The following is a 23,852-nucleotide window of genomic DNA, read 5'->3' as shown; positions in this document are numbered from 1 at the left end:
TGTATAATGATATTAATTGCTGAAAGGTCCATCAGTTCCAGAATTTATTTCACTGTAATTTTATTTTTATTTTATATGCTGTAAGACAGTAAGAACTGGAAAAGAAAATATTTGTAATATAGTTCGTTTTCAGTTAAGCGGCAATGACGCAGTAGGCTTTTGGTTTTTATTTACAGTTTAGGAAGGGGGCAGTATCCAAACTCGTTTGTAGTGAAACCATATTCGTATTGAACAATCTTAGAAAGAACTAATAAATTAAACTAAAGGTTTAATGTATTATGTATAACGATATTAATTGCTGAAAGCTCATCAGTTCAAAATTTTACTATAATTTTAATGTTTATTCTCAATATTAAGCACAAAAGACAATATTTGTAATAGAATTGGTTTTCAGTAGAGCGCCAATGACGCAGTAGGTTTTAGACTTTTACAGTGAGAGAAGGAGGCGATACCCAAACTCTTGTTTGCGGTTGTTTTTGTTCGTTTCAAGCTTGATTTGCATATTCAATTTAAGTTTCACTCGTTTTAAGATTTATTTTTTCATTTACATTAATATCTATTATATGTTAGTTTGCATTGATTGTTTATTTATTTTAACAATCAATGATTGTTTTTTTTTATTCGCAATATGTCAAGAATAGGAAACGGTATTGTTTTGCTTTAAACAATACAATTTTCAGCCAAAATGTCTTAAAACCCATTCGACAGAATATTTCTTGCACTCATAAATGCTTTCAGCATAGCATTATAAACCTTTATGTATATTATAATTTATACATGATTTAAAACTTTGCAATATTACAGAACCAATGCCGTATCCAAGAGGCAGGAGTTAGGGGTCTGACCCCCCCCCCCACTCAAAATGGTTTTTCAACTCGTAAAAACGTAACAAAAATGTATAAAAAAATTGATGGGTTTTATAAAGTATTTTTGTGTAAACTCACCACCCCCGAACGAAAATCCTAGATATGGCCCTGTAGAGAACTTCAATTATGAGTTAGATACAACAGAACAATAGTTTTTCATCAGATATAAAAGAGGTTAGCTTACCTCAGAAAAATACTTAGAAAACAAAGAGTGACTGTTAATCTCGACCAGGTTTGCTGACGAAAATCTGTTACTAAAACGAATGGCTAGTTTCTGAGCAAGCGCTTTGCATAGAGATGTTTTTCCACTGCCCGTTGGTCCATACAGCAAAACAACCTTATTCACACAAAGAATGTCTTTCTTAATTCGTTTATCAGCCAGCATCATCGAAACATAAGCATAATGCAGAAGCTAAAACAAAAATAAATTTCTTAGTTGACTAACTAGAATAATTACTCTTATCTGAAGAAAAAAGGTTTTATTAAAAGAAATAAGCACAGTGTATTATTGTATGTGTATTAATAATGAATAAAATCTTATCTTATTAACAACAAACCCAAAGTAAAAAATCTCGTCCCTGAATAAATTACTTAGTTATAAATTATTTAGTTACAACTAAAATAAATTACTTATTTGGCTAACTAATTGAATTCCTTATTTGTTACTAAAGCGCAAATCTCGCTGAACTTTTTAAATTTTGCTACAACAAAAAGTATAGGAAAATGAAAAAGAGGAAGCAAGGTCATTATGAAAAAAAAACAACTTCCCCCCTACCTAATATCCTTTAATATGTTACTCTAACGCTCAATCCTAACAAAATATGAGATAATATATAATCAAACTTAGCATGGCCCATGCTATGTTGAAAGGAACAAACGAAAAAAAACGGTTCTATAATGCGTCGATGAATTAACAGTTTGAGGGGTAGGGGGTATATCATACAAGTACCTGAGAAACTAATAAGAGAGGAAACCGTTCACTAAAAAAGAAAACACCATTTTTTTTAGCTGACAGCAGCATGATACCAGCTACAAAAAAGGATATTGGAAACTGATAAGAGAAAGAAATACACGTAAAAAAAAAGAAAAAAAGGCATTTAAGCATCAGAAAATAGATTTAATTACAAAAATCTATTTATTGATACTAATTTTACTTTCTAGCCTTTTTTCTTTTTGCTTTACATCGAACCAACGACAGAAAAACCACTTTTGCGAAAAGAAAATGATATCCATATATATGCATATTATTTTTTCCTAACCTTTATTCTTTACTGTTCTATTGTTAAGAATATATTACGAATTTCGTAATATATTCTTACTAGAAGTAATGTGAACACGAATTTCCTGCGGGATTCACATATCTTGCAGATCCCTATCATTCGTATTCAAAAATTAACACTTTCAAGACAGATTTTTCCTCCTGAAGATATTATTGTGAACCTTAACTGACCAGATATAAGATTTACGACATTAAACCCCTACGTTAGGAGTTTGTCAGTCAAAAACATATTCTTCTTTTCCAACAACATTTTCCAATGTAGAAGACCTGGCTTTCCAGGTAAAAAGGATTTTTCATGGCCGGTTTCTAGCGGGTAGTTTTATTTTGCATACATTCTTCGCTCGTGCGAAAACCCGATCCATCTCGTGAAGACTGACGCATCTGGCACAAGAGGGAAAATCAATTGTTAGCGGTGAGCAGCGACTAATGATACCTCATCCCTATCTTAGCAACACGGGAGATAGATCTACACATTCATCTGTTTTAACCTCTATATACTCTCATGAACTTTATCTTTCTTTTTAGGTCTAATTTTTATCTTTCTTTTGTATTCTAATTTTATTTTTGAATATTAATGATACATCATCATAGCAATTGCGCATACTTCTTCGTCATTCTCAAATCCCCTTATGAGTTTTTTATTTCTTTTCGAGCCTAGTTTTGTCTTTCAAATACTAATGAGAACCCATCATAAAAAGAAGGCTATTACAGCTACACATATTCCTTCTCCGCTCTCTTCTCCTTCCTATGAATTTTATCTTTATCTTCAACTTTAATTCCAATTTTTTAATAGTAATTATGGAGTACTCCTGGGAAGAAGGCTAACAGTGTAAAAAAACATGCAAAAACTCAATCAATGTACATCCACATCCGAACTGTCATCGTAGATTGCTCAATACAAGAAACTCAACGTGCCAACCATTAAATTCAGTAAACTCAAACAAGGTACATCCACATCCGAACTGTCATCGTAGATTGCTCAATACAAGAAACTCAACGTGCCAACCATTAAATTCAGTAAACTCAAACAAGGTACATCCACATCCGAACTGTCATCGTAGATTGCTCAATACAAGAAACTCAACGTGCCAACCATTAAATTCAGTAAACTCAAACAAGGTACATCCACATCCGAACTGTCATCGTAGATTGCTCAATACAAGAAACTCAACGTGCCAACCATTAAATTCAGTAAACTCAAACAAGGTACATCCACATCCGAACTGTCATCGTAGATTGCTCAATACAAGAAACTCAACGTGCCAACCATTAAATTCAGTAAACTCAAACAAGGTACATCCACATCCGAACTGTCATCGTAGATTGCTCAATACAAGAAACTCAACGTGCCAACCATTTTAAATTCAGTAAACTCAAACAAAACACATCAATATAGATATCCGGACCAATTCAACTCAATATACATATCAAATTCTACATAACTCCACCCAAGGAAACGCAAGCTAATCAGCACTTTCAGCTCAATCCAGTATACACAAACAAGTCCACACGGGAGACATAACCATAATAAACTGACAGTATAACCACCCAAATAAATTAACAGATAACAGACCCATGTAAAATCAAAAAAAAAACAGGATAATCAATTTAAGTTATCTAAACCCAGGAATATTCAAGAAAGAAACTCAATACACCTGAACTAAACGCAGTTGGCATAGCAAAGTCTATTCAACATGTACGACTCAATGTGAGCAAAGCCGCACAAAACCTCAAAATCAAATCAATAAAAGCCCGCATTGGTAAATAAATGCAACTAATCAACCTAAACCCCAACACGGGAAATTCAAAATCAAAAAAGAAGAATTTATCACTTGCAACCACGCACGGAAGTCACAGGAAGGAGTTTATCACTCCTCCAAAACAGGGAACTCAAGCGAGAACAAACCTACAGATCTCAATATATGCAAATCAAGATATAAAAAAACACACAAAACAAGAGAATATAAAAGATCTTTAACAAAGCAACCCAACACAAGATAAATAGCAGCCGCACCTTAAAACGAATAATAGTTCCAGATGTATAAAACACAACAACTTACTTTTACAACCTCAACAACGCAGTATCAACACATACAACACACATACACACATACAACATTTTACAGAGTAGACGCAACAAGGTTAAATTACTTCCTTAATAGTAAAATCTCCGTTCTGTAAACCCAGGATGTAAATCTTAGCATTGAACCCTTAATAAAGAAAGTAAGGATTGGCGGCTTAGAAACTAATAAAGAATAAAAACAACACTTAGAAAAAGTGAGCACTATTGGCAAGCGCGAGAGAGTACCCAGCCCCTCTTTTAGAAGACCAAAAAGATTCAGAACAGTAAAATATATAACAAAATTCAGCAAAATGAAATTTCTGACTAAAACATGGTTATAAACCATTAAAAAAATGTTCCGTCTTGAAAAATATTTGTCCCCCTCTCCTCAACATGAAATGTTATTAAGCATCCTTGATGACCACTCAGCAGATGGTATGACAAAAGAGTTCTCTCAAGCTCTTTCTAAAAAAAATCCTCCACCTTCTTTATAAGAAAAAATCCTAACTGTCAGTACAAGCAAAATATCGTCAAAGAGTTGATGGCACTACAAAACTAATTGTATACAGCACAGACGGGAAACTTGGACTTAGGAAACTTGATAGGAAAGGCAAGAGAAAGCATTCAAAAGGAGAAATAACAGTTTTGCACAGTCAAGAAGCAACAAAGCTAGTTTTTACTCGAGAAGGGAGAGAGGATAGGAGCGTTTCACTATTCTTATCAAAAACAAGTTTCTTTTGTAAACAATTATTCATTGTTACAGAATGTCATTTATCTTAAGAGAATACATACTCTAGATTCTTTTTTTGAATCTATAAATTATGTTTACGTCAAGGATTGTAAAACTGATCTATTTTTTGTCAAGGACATTTTCACACTGTCACACTACTCTAAAAGCTTACATGAAACTGATTTCATGTAAGAAGGATAAACACAAGTAATCAAATTGAACCAAGACCGTACCCAGAGGGGGGAGGGAGTTTAGGGGGGTTTGAACCCTCCCTGAAATGTTTGTCTGACTCGTAAAAACGTAACAAAATGGATGTAAACAAATTTTGTATGCGTTTTTGAGGTTTATTTATGTAACACCCCCCCCCCCCAAATTTTTTTTAGTAAAACCCCCTCCGAAAAAAAATCCTGGGTACGGCTTTAAATATAACTGAACATTTTAAGGTTAGAAGACAATCAGATGATAGAATACAATCAACAGACAAGGCAAGAAAAGAACAAATTCCATTTTTATATAGAATAAACCTAATATAGCCTTGAAAAAGGTCCCCGTCACAACAAAAAGATACTTTCCTAAATAACTATTTCGATCACCATTAGGCTAAATTTTATTGACTTTACAATACATCAGTTTTACAGTCCTTGATATAAGCATAAATTAAACACCCTTACTGGTCTTTAGCTTTAAGCCAATCAAATTGAAAATGGACAGAAAACTATCGACTGGAAATGATTCTAGTATGAATTTCCACACCAGACTGAAACATCTAAATAAAATCTCTTTTTCTTTAAACCTCTCACCTCCTCTGAATAGGCTCTAAAAAGCCTCCTCATTAGATCAAGAATAATTCGGATAGGGAAAAAGACATCTTGAACTAAGGTCTCTCCTAAACGAAATGACTTCTTATTCCCAAAAATCCTTGGGATGCCACCATACCTACCAAAGAAGAAATATAACAAATCCCGTTCCTGTTCTGGAGCCTCAAGTCAAAATAATTATAGTTGAAATTGACAGTCAAGAGCTTTCTAATGATATGTCACGCGATATCTATTTTTGAACATAAATGATTGTTCTATATTACAGAGGCTGAGATTATACAAAGAAATATATTTAAAGTTTAGATTTAAACTCGTCAAGCCGCCTATCATTTGATAGTTCTCTGTTAACTAGACATGATTCTAGATTGATTTTTTACACCCAGACTGAAAGAAAAATCTTTTCCCTTTCTTCCAACCTCCCCTCAAACAATCAAAATCTTAACAACTACGTATGGATGTCTTTTTCATTAAAAACTGAATTTCCAGTTTCTCCTAATTTTTAAGATGTATGTGGCTGTTTAAGTTTCCACTTAACGAGCGTAAAGAATCAGATTTTATGGGATTTTCGAGCACCTGCAGCGGTTTTTTAGGAGAAATATGCTTAGCTCGAGTTGCACTAATTAATTATTTATTGAAAGACTATTTATCAAAATTTGTAATTCCATAATTCTCAAAATAAAAAAAAGGTTCCTAAAATTAATCCCTAGGAGGCGCCTTGTTTTCTATTGTAGCCTATGACAATATTATTCTTTTCCAAGATTAGGGAAGGATTGTCGATAATTTAACCCTTATGTGATGACACCAAAATCATTCTTAAGAATCTGATACATTTAGTTGAAAAATCTTTTCCCCGGTTCTTTTTCTAAAAAAATTCTCTTTTTCAATTTGTTCATCGTTTATATTTTCTGCTCTATTTGCAAGAGCAGAGAATGTGGTTTTCAATGGTAAACTAGCTATATACGAGGTGCGCTAGAAAAGTAATGAGACTGATTTTTTTGTTCTGAAAAAAGTTTCTATTAAATTCAAACCTTCAAGTAGTTCCCTTGGGTAGCTAAACACCAATGGAGACGTTGTTCCCACTCTTCGTTGCAGCACTGGAAGTCTTCAACCTTAATGGTCTTTAGAATGTCTGTTACAACCTTTTGGATGGTTTCTAAAGTTCCAATATGACGGCCAATCATTTTGGTCTCTTCAAAGGGCACTAGAATTTTAATTTCCGTTCGAATAAACCTTCTCCGGATATTCTAGGACCATTGGTTCGATACAATCACCCCTGGGACAAACAAACACAAAAACATACACGTATCCATGATCTTTCTTCCGGCAAACAAAAAACAACAAAATTCCACATTTTTAAATATGAGATCTTGAAACCTCTACAGTAGGGTTTTATGATACGCCGAATGTTATGTTTCACTTTTCATTAAGATTTCTTGAATTTTTGGGAACATTTCCACCTTTTTGAAAAATCAGACAAACTTTCTTAAGCTACTAGCTTTGATAGGTAACACAAAATTTAATGAATCTCGTATATTTGGAATCAGCATAAAAATAAATTCTTTGGATGTATCTATTGATATCCAAATTCTGTTTTTCATAAAAAGAACCGAGGAAGAGATTTTTCACAGAAATGCATCAGACTCTTAAGTACAATTTTGGTATCACCCAGGAAGGGTTAAATTATCACCAACCTCTCTCTAATCTTGGAAAAGAACAATACTGCCACAAGCTACAATGGAAAACAAGGCGCCTCTTATTGGTTAATTTTAGGAACCTCTTTTTTTAGTTTGTGAGTTATGGAATCACAAATTTTGATACAAAAAAAAAAAAAAAAAACACTGCAGGTGCACACAAATCTTATAAAATGGCATTACGAGAGTTAGTATTTTCATTTTTCTTTCTGTCCATTTAAATTTTATGTTTCTATTCAAATCCATTTCTATTCAATTCTATTTCTATTTCTATTCCTATTCAATATCTATTTCTATTCAATTCTATTTCTATTTCTATTCAATATCTATTTCTATTCAAATATCGATTTCTATTCAATTCTATTTCTATTCAATATCTATTTCTATTCAAATATCTATTTATATTCAATTCTATTCCTATTTCTATTCTATTTCTATTCAGTATCTATTTCTATTCAAATATCTATTTATATTCAATTCTATTTCTATTCAATATCCATTTCTATCCAATTCTATTCTATTTCTATTCAAATCTATTTGCCATCTATTTTCAATTCAGGGAAGTAGCTTAGAGTGCCTTCGTCAGTTAAAGTTTTATTTTTAATATTCAAAAATAAAAGAAACGCGCACAGGCTTTCACTCTAAAGAAAAACTTATGACGGTTTGCGGTCGCACGAAAGTCGACTTAACTGCTTCCCTGTTAATTCCATTAATTAACTAACAATATTATAAATAAAGAAGAATAAATACCAGCAGCCAATATCTATTTCTATTCAAATATCTATTTATATTCAATTCTATTCCTATTTCAATTCAATATCTATTCATCATAATTCAATATCTATTATAATTCAATATCATATTCAATATCTATTCATACTAAATACTACAAAAAATTGAAAACAAAAATTAATTGAAATAACTGAATTAAAAATAATATTAGATAAATAAAAATATAAAAAGTAATAATAAACCCAATGTCCATCAATTATCAGCACTCCACTCTTCCTTCCTCCACCCTGCCCTTCCAACGTCACCTTCCTCCACCAGAAAACAATGCTGTAAGAAATTGACATAGAAACATGGAAATTAAGAACTAAGACACGTCACTATCACAAAACTCTAGCTCCTCAACCTGCCCCAAAAAACACGGATCCACAATTGAATTTCATGGGAGATCTACTCCTTTCAGTGTGCTTGCATGTTTCAAAGGTACTACACATACTTAAGCTTTGGAAATTTAAATTTTAACAAAACACACATAAAAGCTCTTTTAGTTGTCATAAACCTACTTTTTCTTTGATGCCTTCATCATAAATTAATGAGTCCCATAAACACATCCATTCTCTAGAAGGCACCGTCCATACAGTTGCTGCTATTGAATCCTCATCCTCATCATCAAGACATTCCTCAGCAGCTTCATCATTGCTCAGCTTAAATAAATGAACTTTAATAGCAGATATACAAGATGTGCTGAAGGGAAATTTGACCTATAAAAATAAAAATACGAAATTTGACCTATAAATATAAAAATACGAAATTTGACCTATAAATATAAAAATACGAAATTTGACCTATAAATATAAAAATACGAAAAAGCATTATAGTAATAATGATCTTGGATCCAATAATTTAGGAGAGTAATTTTTTTGTAACTTTGAAAGGTCTAATAAGTGTGTCTTCAGGATCATCATAACTCCCATCATGATCCTGAATTATGTAAATTACCCATTGTTCAAACATTTGTTCTAGTAAAAAGTTTTATTATTTTTGTTCCTTTGTTTGAACCTTTTTTCGTTTCTCTTTTCTTAGATTCAACAGGCTTTGACAATGGCATGGTATCACATCAAATATTAGCTTCTTTGTCTTGAAGCACCAATGATTGTTCAGTAATGTTTTGATTTATATTTTTACAGACATAACTAAAATACTATAAAGAATGAACTACTATTTTTTTATAGGAACTATGTATGATTTCATGACATCATATAGATAATATTGCATAATAGCCTACTTAAAAATGCATTAGCTTCTACATCGTAAAACTTATAAGGAACTGGACTATGAAATGACAAAAGGCTTTCAAAGTTTTAGTAAAGCACTAATTCTACCGTTAATCAGAAAGATTAATAACAAGGGGCAATATCAAAAATTTTTAAGTCCGTGTAATGTTTTGTCTATGTACTGGTAGCCGTAGATCAGGTAACAATACCCTTTTTATCGTAACATTGTTATATACCACAATAGAGTAGTAATAGGGCATACAGAAAGATTTAAAGAAATTTGAAACTTCATCGGAGGGGTATAAACACTGAAACTCTAAATAGATAAGAGCATGGGAGGAGCAGGCACAGCTGTGTTGGCCTCAGACGCAGGGTTGCCACCTGTAGCCCGACAGGGCTATTTTAGCACTATTTTATTATGTATAGCACAACAGCACGTGCTCATAGTTGCCATTTTTAGCCCAAAAGTGCCATTTTAGCACTATTACATTCAATTTTTTGACTGTAGCATCAAAAACCTGTGTAGTACGTAAATTTGGGCGATTGTAGCACTTTAGGAACTGACCGTTGTGGAAACCCTGCTCAGAGGTGTGGGGCTGCAGAGAGTCTCAGTAGTAGTAGCAAGACCATTGCACCACACATTATATGCATCAAATGCCTTTGTATGACAAGCATTTGGGTCTTTTGAGGGAACTTTCTTTCGATATTCAACTTTTATCTTATTGGGTGACATGTAAAATTTTCTCCAATAGTTTTTTTTTTGTTCCTAGTAATATAATACAATCAATTTTTCAGCATGATTGGTTAAGCTTCAATTTGTTAGTTTCTTTTAAGTTTATCTTGCACTCAGTAGGCTCAACTTGTATTTCAATTTCCATAAAAATAAGGTATAGTGTGTATAAGATTGAAACTTTTTGCAGCCATCGTAAACAAACCTTCGGGTTTTTGTAGATGGCTGCTGCAAATTTGTTTGTATTTTTTATGTTAAATAAATTAATTTGAATTTGAAACGAAATTTCAAGATTTGAACAAATAATAACGAACAAAGCAAGGAGAAGGCGTTCAACTACGTTGAACAAAATGACTATCTCAAAATTTTGATTGGATGTGTTTGGGGAAATGGAGGGCGTGGAAGGGGTGTTAGTTGCCTTCCAATTACTTTCGACTATTAAAAAGGACACAAGCCATTTAAATTTCCAAACGAATGAGCTCTTTTTGAAGTTTCAACGACAACGCTTTCTATAAAATCTTATTTGCCCCGAGGGCACAACTAACAACCGTTGCCATGAGGGCTGTGTGTGTGTGGGGGGGGTTATCATCCTCAAAGACATAATTTCCAGAATTTTCAACTACGATTAACAAAATGGCTATCTCAAAATTTTGATTGGGTATGTTTGGGGAAAAGGTGGGCGTGAGAGGGGGGGGGAGGGTAGTTGCCCTTCAATCACTTTCGACTATTAAAAAGGGCACTAGCCCTTTAACTTCCTAATCGAATAAGCCCCTTATGAAGTTTCTATGACAACGTTTTCTATAAAAAGCTTATATGCCCTGAGGGCATAAATTACAACCCTTGCCCTGAGGGCTGTGGGGGGAGTGTCCTCCTCAAAAACATAATTTTTATCTGGAAATACACTACGTAGAAAAAATAGCTATCTCAAAATTTTGATTGGATGTGTTTGGGGAAATGGTGGGCGTGAAAGGGGTGTTAGTTGCCTTCCAATCACTTTTGACCCTTAAAAAGGGCACTAAACTCTCGATTTCCAATCGAATTAACCCCTTTTGAAGTTTTTACGACGACCCCTTCCATATGAAGTGCTCTTGGGAAAAATAATAATAAATAAATAATAAAACATTGGAGCCGTATGTCCCATCAATATTTTGATGAGTCATGGGCAAGACGTGCACCCTTCGGCTTACTATAGTTTAGCATGGCCTTAATTTTAGAAAAAAAAATAACGCGAATGACGTAACATTCTACTACATTTAAAGAGCCAGAAAGATACAAGACAGCATTGCAAAGATGTTATACATTGTATAACAAGTGTTGTATTCAGACAATATTTTCCATTAGTATAAAATATGTCTAGAGGACAACCCGAAAAAATATACCAAGTTAATAGCCTTTTAAGCTTCCTTCAGGTGAATTCATGTAAAATTTTGAATAACAAAATTTAAATATCACGAGTGGGGCATTTTAGAAATGCCTAGGTACAATTGGTAAGATAAGATAAGATATTTATTTCAAAAAAATCGCTATCACAAGCCCACAAAGGGCCGAATTCGGACTTTGGAGTCGACAACAAATAAATGGTTACACTAAAAATGCAAAGAACAACAACGAAATAGAGAAAACCCTAATAAACATCATTTAAAAGTCAATAATTAAAACTGTAAAAAGTCAATTAAAAAATTAAAAAAAACGAAAATTGGTCTAACTAAAATTAGAGCGAGACATAAATGCATTAAAAAATGGTCAAACTAAACTTAGAACGAGGCCTAAATGCAATTAAATTAAAAGGGATACTAAGAAAGTGTAAGCAATTAAACTACGGAAAATAAATAAAAGAGTTAAAAATAATAAAAACTGGTCAAGAAAGGGGGGGGGGGCAAGCAATCAGTGGTTGGGAACCACTGATCTAGATATTCAAACTATTTTTCTAATTCTTCATATAGGTGTTTACAACAATCAAAAGTTCGATTTAAATCAATTTATAAATACAATCAACATTATTTTCAAAAGAGAACCAATTTTAGTACTTGTTTTCCTTATCACAACTAAGTCAAAATCGTCAAAATTATGAACGGCTTTAAAGCCAAAAACAGAAAATCACTGGGAAATTTTTAGGGCTTGTTATAACCAAGACAGAGAAAAAACCTATCAGTTTTTTTTCAGAATCTTTAACACTGTGTCATTTCCTGGTTGGTCTTGTGCGGAACTGCCCAAACAAAATAGTTTTATGTAATTTTAAAAGTCAAACTGAAAGCGCTTAGGGAACCGGGTATAAAATCAGTTTTCACTTGCGCCTTGACAAATCCTTACCTGAGTACTGACTGAAAAGCTCATATAGTCGACTCCAGCTAACTCGAAATTCATGGGACCATGAATTTTCTTCGAGTTATGTACAGTTCGAGTTGTATAGAGGTCATTCTACATAAAATTAAACCTAAAGCCAAATGAAAATTCAAGTTACAGAGATACAAAATCGCTAAATTTACTCCTTACAGCCATTACAAAGCTAAGAATAATTTTATTAGTGTAGGCTACTATAAACTTGACATATCAAGACTTCAAATATCAAGACTTGACCTTAAAATGTCAATAATAAATTTAGTTTAATAGACACTTGAACATTAACAGAATCTAGTACAAAAATATGTTAAAAAAAACTAATACAAATTGAAGTTTACATGTTGCAATCTGCATACCAGGGTTTCGACTAACAGGGGTCCTTTGAAAAAACTTCAAGACTCAGAGATAACCGTTTTGGTTAGTAAAGGTAAAGGAGGTAGGAGGTAAAGTCAAGATTAAATGACGACTGATCTACTGAATTTCGAGTAATTTTCAGGTAATTTTCAGGTTACTTTGATTTACACATGTGAAATATAACCGCAAAATTATTTCGAGTTATAGAAAATGCAAACGAAGCGAGAAGTAAATTCTGAGCTTCTAATCAGCGATAGTTCAAACTTATTCTTAAGCCTTGGGTAGAGTTGAGTCAAACAAGACTTGATTAAGATGAGAAATGAGCTCCATAAGGGTTGAGTTAAACGGGTGTTCAGTTAAAAGAGAGTTCAAGTTAGATATGGGTAGAGTCGTACGAGAGTTCTGTTGAACTAGGGTTCAGTTAAATGGGATTGAGTAGCATGGAGGTCCAGTTAAACGAAGGTTCAGTTACACAAAGGTTCAGTTGTACGGTGATTCAGTTAAACGGGGGTTCAGTTACAGGCAAACCTTCTAAAATTGATGAATCCGTTTTGGTATCAGTTACAGCTTTAGGCTTGTCACAAAATTACATGTTTCACAGGGATCATAAAGCTTAAGAAGTGATAACTTCAAAGGTCTACTTCATCATTTGCAATTTTTGCTTTACGTGCCACGGTATATACTTAAAAGACGAGGAATAGCCAGATTTATTGCAGTAGCAAAGCTAGATTATTCCCAATTATTTAAAAACGAGATAGAACAAGATGAGAAATACAGCTTAAAGCCAGTCTCCATTTGGCAGATTCTGCAAATCTGCACCACCAATCTACAAATTTTATTTCAATGGGGACTTCTTTTCCGGCTCCGTATTGGCAGTTTGCAGATAATACAACCTTCGACGTTGCTTTTTCTGCAAGATGGCAGATTTGCAGAATCTGCTAAATGCAGACTGGCTTTTATTAAAACAAGAACGTTTTATATAAAACAGGTAAACATATAAGTACCAAGGAAACCAAAATAAAAACTTTTCTTGCCCTATGGCTGCTCAATTTATTATCTGCTCTATTTATCTTTATGGCTGCTCTATTTATTATCTGCTCTATTTATCTTTATGGCTGCTCTATTTATTATGGCTGCTCTCTTTATCTTAGGTCTATTTATACCTGAAAACTGGGGTTTTCCACAATTTTTTCTTCTTCTTAGTTTCAAAATTATAAAGATTATTTGTCTTGCCCAAAGTTTAACCATGCTGCCATACTGAACCGTGAAAAAAATTTACCGGAAACCAATCCAGTAATTTGGCAATGCTTATCTTAATAAAAAAAAATGAATTTAATTTTCGTGATTTACATGATAAAAATTTACTTTAAAAAAAAATCATATTTGAAGAATCAGAAGAAAATAACGATTAATTAATATGTGAAATAAAGTCGAAACACAAAAGAGACAAAAAAGGGAAACGAGCAATTTAATTAACAAATACCTTGAAGTGTTTAATTTTGAACAATATCAATAATATTAATATTAAAACATACTAACGAGTAGCTTAGATTTTTAGCTATTCAATTACATATACATTTCTCTTCAATTGCTATTTGGTAACAAGATGATATGGCTATATTATTACATTATTTTTGTCATTCAATCCCCCTTTTCTCTTTTTTTTTAGCTAGTTTACTGCCAATTAATTGCAGCTTGTCATTTGCTACAGCAATCAGGGAAGTTACACTTCCTAGAGCTTCATGATGATACATCTATTTTTGTTCATTTTCTGCTGATTTTTTTGCACTTGTTCTTTACTTTCAAACTTGGATCCCGCTGAGTGTTAGAACAGCATACATGCATCAAACGTCTTTTACATTGAAAATTAAGTTCTCGAATTTTCCTAAATTGTTTTAAGACTTATATGGTTGGGTAATTCTCCACTTACCTGATTTAGAGGATCATATTTCTTTTTTACATTCCTTGGTACTGTAAGAGTAGCAAACTTAAATAAAGTGAATAATTAAAAAACTAAACCTACGGGCCATTTTTTAGTTTGTAGAGAAAAGCAACAGTTCTAGTGCTGGAAGGACAACATTTAAACTGAAATAAAAATCCATGATAGAAATTTTAAATGAAGGAATAAAAATCCTTCATTTTAGAAATTTTAAGATCTAACCTTGTTTGAAATCGCATAGGGTGAATTGTTGCATGGTAAAAATTATGCATATACTATGAATGCAAGAGCTTCAGTCAAGATGTTAAACTTCTATCAATGACTCAATAATTATTTATCTGTACATGCACATCAATGCTACCCAATTATCAATTTATTATCTTTCGTATTCGTATTCCTTTAATCAAATAGCTTTCGTAGCAAACAAAACTGAACGCTAAATTATGCTATTTTCACAATCATTTAAGAAACAAAAAAACACTTATTTAATACACTAATAAAATATGGTACGAAGGAATTTGCAAGTCTGTTTGTTCGGGACTTGACAGGTTGCAGTCTGTTCTGATGCCTGGTGAGTTTGGGGGTCGGTGCGGTTGGAGGAAGAATTGAGCGATGTTTCTCGCTTGACATGAGTGATTTCCCAAATATCATTATCAAGTCGTGTCTTCGGGCAAACAAAGTGGGCAAGCTCATAACCACAAGGGCATGCTCGTTACTCTCATACCTGGGTCCAAGAATTATTTTAGTAGCATGTTTTTTAACATCTTCTAGTTCCTCTGACATATATTCCTCTGACAGTGTTTTGTGCTTGGGGACCCCAGACAGGACAACAATATTCAAGGATTGGCCTGATGTATGTCGTGTAAGCCAGTAAGAGCTGACGATCTGAGAAACCCAGCCTTCGCGTACTCGTTAAACTTTGGATTGAGTAGTGTCCTTTTAAACGAGCAATCGCTTGTAAAAGTCAGGCCTAGTATTGTCGCGGACGAAACAGTTGGAAAGGGAGCATCTGGTATTGTAATATCTCGTTTGAGCGGGTTGAAACGTAGAACTTTCGATTTCAGCTCGTTCAGATGCAGGCTATTAGATTTACACTGGTTAACGAAGTCCGAAAAAAGTGTTGGTTCAAACTGCTGTTTTGCTACTGCGTTTTCTACCATGTATTTGAGTAGCGACTTTCAACTGCAAATGACATAGTCAATTATACGAGGGCTATTCATAAACTAGGGAACGTTTCCGTCTGACGCCACTAGACACGCGGTGATCACGCATGTTTTGGTATGCGCGTGCTCGTAGCTTCAGTCGGAATCCAGTCGTGAGAACGAGAAAATCTCCGCGCTGCCCGTTTTCCCAATATTCCAAGTTGTGAAGTGCGGTCCGTAATACAGTTTTTGTTAGCAAAAAAACGATAGAAATTCATCGGCAACTGTGCGAAGTGTATGGCAACGAAGTAATGAATGAAAGTTCAGTGCGAAAATGGTGTATCCGGTTTAAAAATGGCCAAACCAACGTGCATGATGAAGAGAGGAGTGGACGCCGGACCATTGTGACAGACGATCTTCTTGCCAAAGTTGATGAGAGGATTCGTGGGACTCATTCAAATGGGATATTTTCCCACATCCACCCTACAGTTCCGACCTAGCACCGAATGATTTTCACTTTTTCCCGAAGATGAAGAACTGGCTAGCGACACAGCGTTTTGATGACGACGACGAGCTCCGAGCGTGCGTCACTGAGCGGCTGAGATCGTAAGCGGCGGATTTCTATGATGAAGAAATTTCGAAGCCTGTCCACCACTAAGATAAGTGCCTTAATTTGTTTGGTGACTATTTAGAAAAGTAGCATTTTAGTCACTCTTTCAGGTGTATATAATAAAATATTTTTCCTGTACCTAGTTTTTGCTTTATAACAAAACGTTCCCTACTTTCTAAATAGCCCTCTCATATTTTCAACAGTGCCAACATACTCAATTTCTTAAAATGTACATAAAAGCCATTTATCTTATAGGAAAACAAGCCTATGTATGATTGCCAAATTCAGATTTGTTTAAAAGATATCAACAATAGTTTATCACGTGTTAGTTCCTTTTGTTTTTTCTTTGTATAGTGGTTGTGTATTTTCTCATCTTATGTTTATTGCCATTGTGTGTTAATTTGTTTAATCTATTTAAATTTTTGTTTCTCTTTTTACACTGTAGACGTTACACTTCTCTGTTACACTTCATCTTCCAGAGACGAAGCCGAGTTATTTGGAAACGGGTATAAGAATTTTCTTAAATACACTGTCTCAATCCAAAACTATAACTCTTTTTTTTTGTCTAATTTTAAGTGTATGATTAATTTGTTAGAGCTGAAATAAGCAAAATTATTGATTGAAAATATTTGAGAGAAAAATTATTTTTCATAATAAATTCGCAAAGACCTTCTTCAATTCTTACCTCTGATCCCAGCTTCAAAGACTTCAAAGGAGTAACAAAACATTGAAGGTAATCAAGTTCAAAATCTAAACTTCCTAAAATCGTTTTGTCCAGGTAAAATTCTGCTCTGGTTATACTTTCAAGGGAACTGATACTGCTTTTTAAATGCTGAATAATCTTCTGTTTCCTTTCTTCAAAGCTGCAAAAAAACATAGTTATGTGACAGAAGACAATGATATATTCAATCAACTCTTCTTTGTCTTCTTCTTTGAGCGCTAGCCCATTTAGGCCTTTTTGTTTTCACAAAATCAGAGTGGAGATTAGGAATCAAGAATGGCTTCAGAGCTTAACCTTTATGACTTGCGATTTTGCACTACATTCAATCATATCATATACACATTATATTATATTATATATATATATATATATATATATATATATATATATATATATATATATATATATATATATATATATATATATATATATATATATATATATATATATATATATATATATATATATATATATATATACTATATATATATACATATATATATATATATATATATATATATATATATATATATATATATATATATATATATATATATATATATATATATATATATATATATATATATATATATATATATATATATATATATATATATATATATATATATGTTATGGTAACTGTCCGCAAATTGGTTAATGTCAATATACACCAGTGAATGTGCAAAATACGTTTTTTTTTCTCCTTAGATTTGGTTACTGTTGCCAGTCAATGTTTTTCAATTTAATGCAAGGTTTGATGATGGCAGTTTAGGTTAGATTAGATTAGACAAGGATAGGTTCGTTTAGGTTAGCTTGGGTGAGGTTTTTAACCCATTTCTAATATTTGGAACCAAATTTAACCTAATAGCCCTAATCTAACTTAGCCTAACTATAACTTTTACCATCATAGGTTACATAAGACTGAAAAAGCTGACTTGCAAAGCTAACTGAATCCAAGCAGAGAGAAAGGAATTTTGGAAATTCCTTGTATTATGGTCTTCCATGTGTGTGTATTTTTTTAAGGACGTATACTTCAAATTCTTCCAAAGATGACTTTTTTTGTATTGACAATTCAAGTGTTTCGTTGTGGTTGCTTTGGAGTTGAACTAGTAAACACTGTCGGAATTCACCTCTAGCAACAGGAATGTTCCCTCCAAATGGCAAGTTTAGATTTGCAATGGATTGCAACATCTGATCCATACTTTGTAAGCCAGTCTTGGTAAAAATCAGTGCTTTGTCAAGTGAGAGAACTTCTACTTGAGCTAATTCTAAAGCTTTGTTTGAAACAAGTCTTATGCTAGAAACTGAATTTGAGGAAAGCAGAACTTTCAAGTTTAAAGCCAAAGGTCTTGTGTATGGTTACACCAAATGTCAATAAAGTCCATATTATTCCTGCATAAACCATACATTTTACTTTGTGATTTTCACAATACAGAATGTGGCACAAAAGTTTTACCAGTACCATCTATGAAAAAAAAAATTCCCAACATAATCAGGATCATTGACAGCCTGTAAAATATTATCTACAATTTCAAGCTGTTTTCCCAGCAGAAGCTGATACATACTATTTCAAGTAGCAGCTGACTCACTAGAATTAAAAAATTCCAAGTTTGGTTAATTCTGTAGGTCTCAATGGTGTTCATACCATGTCATCCCAATCAAAAACTAAAATTTTGACCTTCTATTGCCATTGTATTTAACTTGGATACAATAATACAATAAGCACTCTTAATTGCACAAAGCGCTGCCTAAGTAAAGAACAATGTTAGCACAATGTATTATTTATTTGTTTCTTTGTATCTTCTGACCAAGGCACTTCGCATCCGAGGACTCGTCGTAGAAACTACAAAGGGACTGATTCAATTGGAAATCGGAAGTTCTGATGCCCTGTTTAAGAGTCAAAAGTGAATGGAAGGCAACCAGCCCCCCAATCCACCCCTATCATTTCCCTAAACCACATCCAACCAAATTTGGAGATAGCCATTCTGTCCAGCATAGTTAAAAAGGTCCAGTAATTATGTCTTTGGGGATGACAGTCCCCTCCTCCACAGCCTTCAGGACAAGGGCAATAAGTTATAATAGTTGTCAATTCTTAATATATAAGGTTTTTATAAAGGGGTAGTTGAATAAACTTTGGAGGGGCTTATTCGATTGGAAATCAGAAGCTCTAAGGCCCTTTCTAAGAGTCAAAACGATATTTCTACACTTGAAAAACTAATTGACTTTATTTCTGCTCATCTTTGGTTAAATGTAGCTCTTTATTTTTTTTGAAAAACTTCTTTCATGGAAAAAGTGTTTTAAACATAATTAACGTCTGTATTGTCTGTTTGTTTTAATGTCTGTATTGGACACAGATTATCCTCATGATTGCAGCTAAAAATATGTTATTTGGGGTTTTTGTAGCTAGGTATAGAAATACTGGGCATATGTGTCTTGGGTATTGGGGATAGGGCACTGGGCAAACATTTGAGCATAGGTATATAACACTGGGCATATGCAGGCATTTGAAGAAGGGGAGCCTCAAGCAGATGTGCATCTGGTAGGAGAATTGCTCCCTACCAGAGATCAGTCCAATATCAGTATATATATGCCAATCAACATTAATTTTTTTTTCCAGTAATATTGGTTATTATGGTGATTTTTTTCTTTTTTTTCGATATTATGAGAAATAAAAACACAGCTCAAAATACGGATTGTTTTTTGTAAAGTACAAGTCATATTCTGATCCTTAGAAGGCAAGGGGGACAGCAGCCCTACTCCTCTTAGTTTTTGCTTGTTTTTAGTATGACTTGGTTATTTATTTTAATTTCAGTTTGTTTTGGGTTTCAAGTATTTATTGATGGTGATTTATGGTAGTTTTATATAAGTAAAATGAATTGACTTTATTTCTTCCTATCTTTGGTTGAGTTTTAGCTCTTTACTTTTCTCTGAAAAACTTTTTTTTGCAAATTTTTTTCTAATAATTTCAGTTTGTTCGTAATTGACACAGTCTTTTTCATTGGTTAAGAAAAGCATTTTTCAAATCGTTCCAGTTTTTCTCTATAAGAATCAAGATTTCAGTTTACCATTCATATGTTGGAAAAAAATTAAACAATTTTTAATAATATTCACCCTTTGGAAAATATGAATGCACATAGTATATTTTGATTTAGCTACACACCTCAATTTTCTCTGAAAAATAAATTCAATACTCTTTTATGTTCCTAAGACATTGTATCTATGCTATTTTGACAACTTGGATGCATGTACATACTTTTGATTTAGCTCAATAGTAAAAGCAGAGGTAGTAATAGCAGTACCTCTGAAAGTTTACACCCTAAGGTGTTGCAGGGAAATTGCTAATACACCATTTTGATAGCCCACATGTAAAGGGTTTGTTTTATCTAGCTCAACAATGCCCTTGCAATTCCTTGATAGTTTTACTAATACCCTTAGCATTAGCAATAACAGTAGCAATAGAAGCAGAAGTAAAAGTAGGACCATTGTGAGTAAAATTAGTGGTAGCATCAGTAGTGCTAGTAGTAGAAGCATTAATAGTATTCACGTTGTGCCTTTTTGGTCTAGTTCAACATCCCCTCCTCACGTCCTGGTAGTTACATCTTAATACTTTAATCTACTTCTGGGATCCACTTTGTTGATAACCTGCAGGCACATAGTGTTTTGATTCAGCTCAAGGTCTCCCTAAACAGTCTCTAAAAGTTCTACATTAATAACATTAGCCTTAGAAATAGTAATGCCCCTCAACATTCTCTGAAAATACCAATCTACGACTCTAAAATGTTCTGGATATCCTACTAATATACCCTTTTGACAGCCTGCATACAGGCTGTTGAGGTTCAATCTAACCTAAACTTGTAGTGGGTTTTAATCTAATTCAACATCCCCTCAACGTTTTCTGAAAATTTCTCCTTAATGCCCTTAGAATCACAAACAATAGGGATTTTTTTTTGTAAGACAGTGAAACCCAAACCACTAATGAATATTTTGACCCCATGTCCAAGGGTTGAAATGAGTTTCTTCAATATGGTTGCTAGGAAGGAAGCTTATAACTAGGAAGATATTTTTAGACTTAGAGATGCTAGAGATAAAGATATAAGAGAAGAACATCATGGTTTTGGGAAGAGAAGAGGATGTATACCCAAACTTTTACTCTTAGATTAGAAATTGAGAAGTGCCAGAATCATATTACCCTTTAGTCCTCAGTTTTTTATATGTTATGAAAAGGGTTTGATTTAGCTGAGAGAGTATGCCTAATGAAAGTCCTATTCTATACAATAGTCTATAGCCTACTATATAGTCTAGTCCTATTCTATGCTATACAATATTGCAATAGTTAAAGTAGGAAATAAGGTTAGTAGTTGGTGTGGTATTGCACTAGGAGGTAAGCAAGACTGTTTTTATCCCCATTTGTGTGGATGATTTTGATGCACTTTTTCCAAAGGGACACAGTAAAGGCTACGGGAGAGCAAGGAATCAAATGGGAAGGTAAAACATTCCTAGGCTTTGACTATGTAGATCAATTGGGTGTCTTGGATATAATGCCAGCAAAAAAAAAAGAATTTTGTGAGGTTTTGAGAGTTCTGGATGCAAGATTAAGCTTGAAAGTTAATGTTCAGAAGACCAAGTTGCTTAGAACAGGAATAATAGAGTGTAAAGATGTAAGTTAACAAGAATATCAATAATTGGATAGCTTCACTTACCTGGGTAATATTATTAGTAAAGATGGTGGATGCAGTAAAGATGTAAGAAGTAGAATAGCAAGGTGTTTTCTCACAGCCGAAAACAGTGAGCAGCAGTAGAAAGGATAAGTCTGCAAACCAAGATTAGAATACTGGAAGCTACAGTGATGACAGTAGTCGAATATAATTATGAAAGATGGATGCTTCAGAAGATAAGGCCAGCATAGCTAAGGGGCGGGGGCGTCCCTCCAAGGTCCAAGGCATCAGGACTGCATGCCAACACCTATGACCTTTGGGCATCTTTGATGTCTTAATTTAGCTAATGTGTCTGCATTTTTGGCATGCTGGACAATTTTTTCAAAACATTATTCATATCCCCCTCCCAAAACACATAAAATTCAAGCTGCACAAAAAATGTGATTCTATGCTTGCAGCATTCTTATTGTATGGTGTGTGACATATTTATTTATTTTGTAGGTAGCCTGGGTCAATAAACCACTATAATAGACAACCATTACATAGTGTCAGAAGTGGGATCTTATGGATGTCCTACAGCCATCAATTAACTGGGAAGCCAGCTCCCTAGCAGAAGAATGGGACCATTTCCAAGAGCATACCCAACTGATGTATGCAGGACCATTGGCAGGCAAAACAGAGAAAGCTCTCTGTACCTACCTTTTTATCTGGGCTGGAGCAAAAGGAGGAGAAATGTTCAATACCTTTACCATTGCAGACGACCACAGAAGAAACAGAACCACAGAAGAACACAGTTTTTGCATGATACCTGTTCCAAAAACGAGACCAAAGTGAGGCAGAAAGTGCCAAGAAATATATTACTGAGAACAAGGCATCAGTGAAACCATGTTCCTACTAAGATCCAAACGAAATTATCCATGATCAAAGAGTGTTCAGAATACTAAACCAAAACATAAAAAGAAGCTCTTGGCTGAAGGTGATGAACTTACACTTGAAAAAGCAATTATTATGTGCAGAATCCATGAAGTGACCAAGGAACAGTTTAAACCATTCCATGGGACTAAGTCTATTCCCATAAAGCAAGAAATTGATGTCATATCATGTTACCCAAACCAGAACAGCAGTCAAACCAACCAGGAAGCAAGCAGCTCAAAGAGCAAACCATGCAACTTCTGTGGCAGAACATACTCCCTTTCCCATGTCTGCTCAGCAAAGTCATGCTCCATATACAAAAGACTCAACCATTTTGCATAAGTTTATCAAAGCAAGACAGTAAGTGCAGTGGAAGAAGATACTGTTAAAGCTTACTTTTGCAATGAAACCGTTTTCCTGTTCCCTATTGAGCAATGTGAAAACAAAAACAAAGCAGCAATACTCTTGATCATCAACAATCAGTTTCCTGTCCAGTTCAAAATCAACACACGGGCCCAGATCAATATCATTCCAAAGAAGTACTTTGACCTCATTACCCCAAAGCCCACTGTGACACCCATAAGCCAGCACCTCGCCAGCTACTGTGGAGCAAAGATGCCAGTATTGGGAGTCTGTGAATTATCATGCAGCTATAAAGCTAACATCAGCAGCAGGCAACAGTTCTATGCAGTAGATACTTCAGCTTCTCCCCATCATAAGCTTCTGTTCAAGCTTTAACTTGGATCTGATTAAGATGGTACTGAACATATACTCAACATCTTCAAGAGTGCCATTTCTGAAAGAAAAGTACAGACGTGTGTAATCAGGAAACATGATAGAGAATACAACATATACCTAAAAAATAATGCCACCCCAACTGTCTACCCAGCTAGGTGAGTACCTGCAGACATGCAGGATAAACTCAAGCAAGAACTCAGCCACCTAGAAGACCTAGGGATTATTGGAAACATTGTTACACCAAGAGAGTGGGTAAATTCAA

At 33.9% G+C, this 23,852-nt stretch overlaps 1 protein-coding gene across 2 annotated transcripts in view; it reads right to left on the bottom strand.

Annotated features, from left to right (window-relative positions):
• The window catches only part of pch2 (pachytene checkpoint 2 protein), a 69,374-nt gene that overhangs the window by 34,027 nt on the left and 11,495 nt on the right, over positions 1 to 23,852 (bottom strand). Inside the window, exons 2-4 of one of the 2 annotated variants that reach the window (XM_089087656.1) lie at positions 17,250 to 17,427; positions 8,739 to 8,879; positions 1,051 to 1,278 (exon numbers count right to left, since the gene is read on the bottom strand). In XM_089087656.1, coding sequence (XP_088943782.1) covers positions 1,051 to 1,278; positions 8,739 to 8,879; positions 17,250 to 17,427 — 547 coding nt within the window. Of the gene's footprint in view, positions 1 to 1,050; positions 1,279 to 8,738; positions 8,937 to 17,249; positions 17,428 to 23,852 lie in introns of both variants that reach the window. The other variant, XM_089087655.1, reaches the window with a different exon arrangement.

The sequence above is a fragment of the Artemia sp. Qi Xiang Cuo genome, chromosome 4 (genome assembly GCF_049724085.1).
Source record: "Artemia sp. Qi Xiang Cuo chromosome 4, ASM4972408v1, whole genome shotgun sequence".
Taxonomy (NCBI): Eukaryota; Metazoa; Arthropoda; class Branchiopoda; order Anostraca; family Artemiidae; genus Artemia; species Artemia sp. Qi Xiang Cuo.
This window is presented reverse-complemented; position numbering and strand designations above follow the sequence as displayed.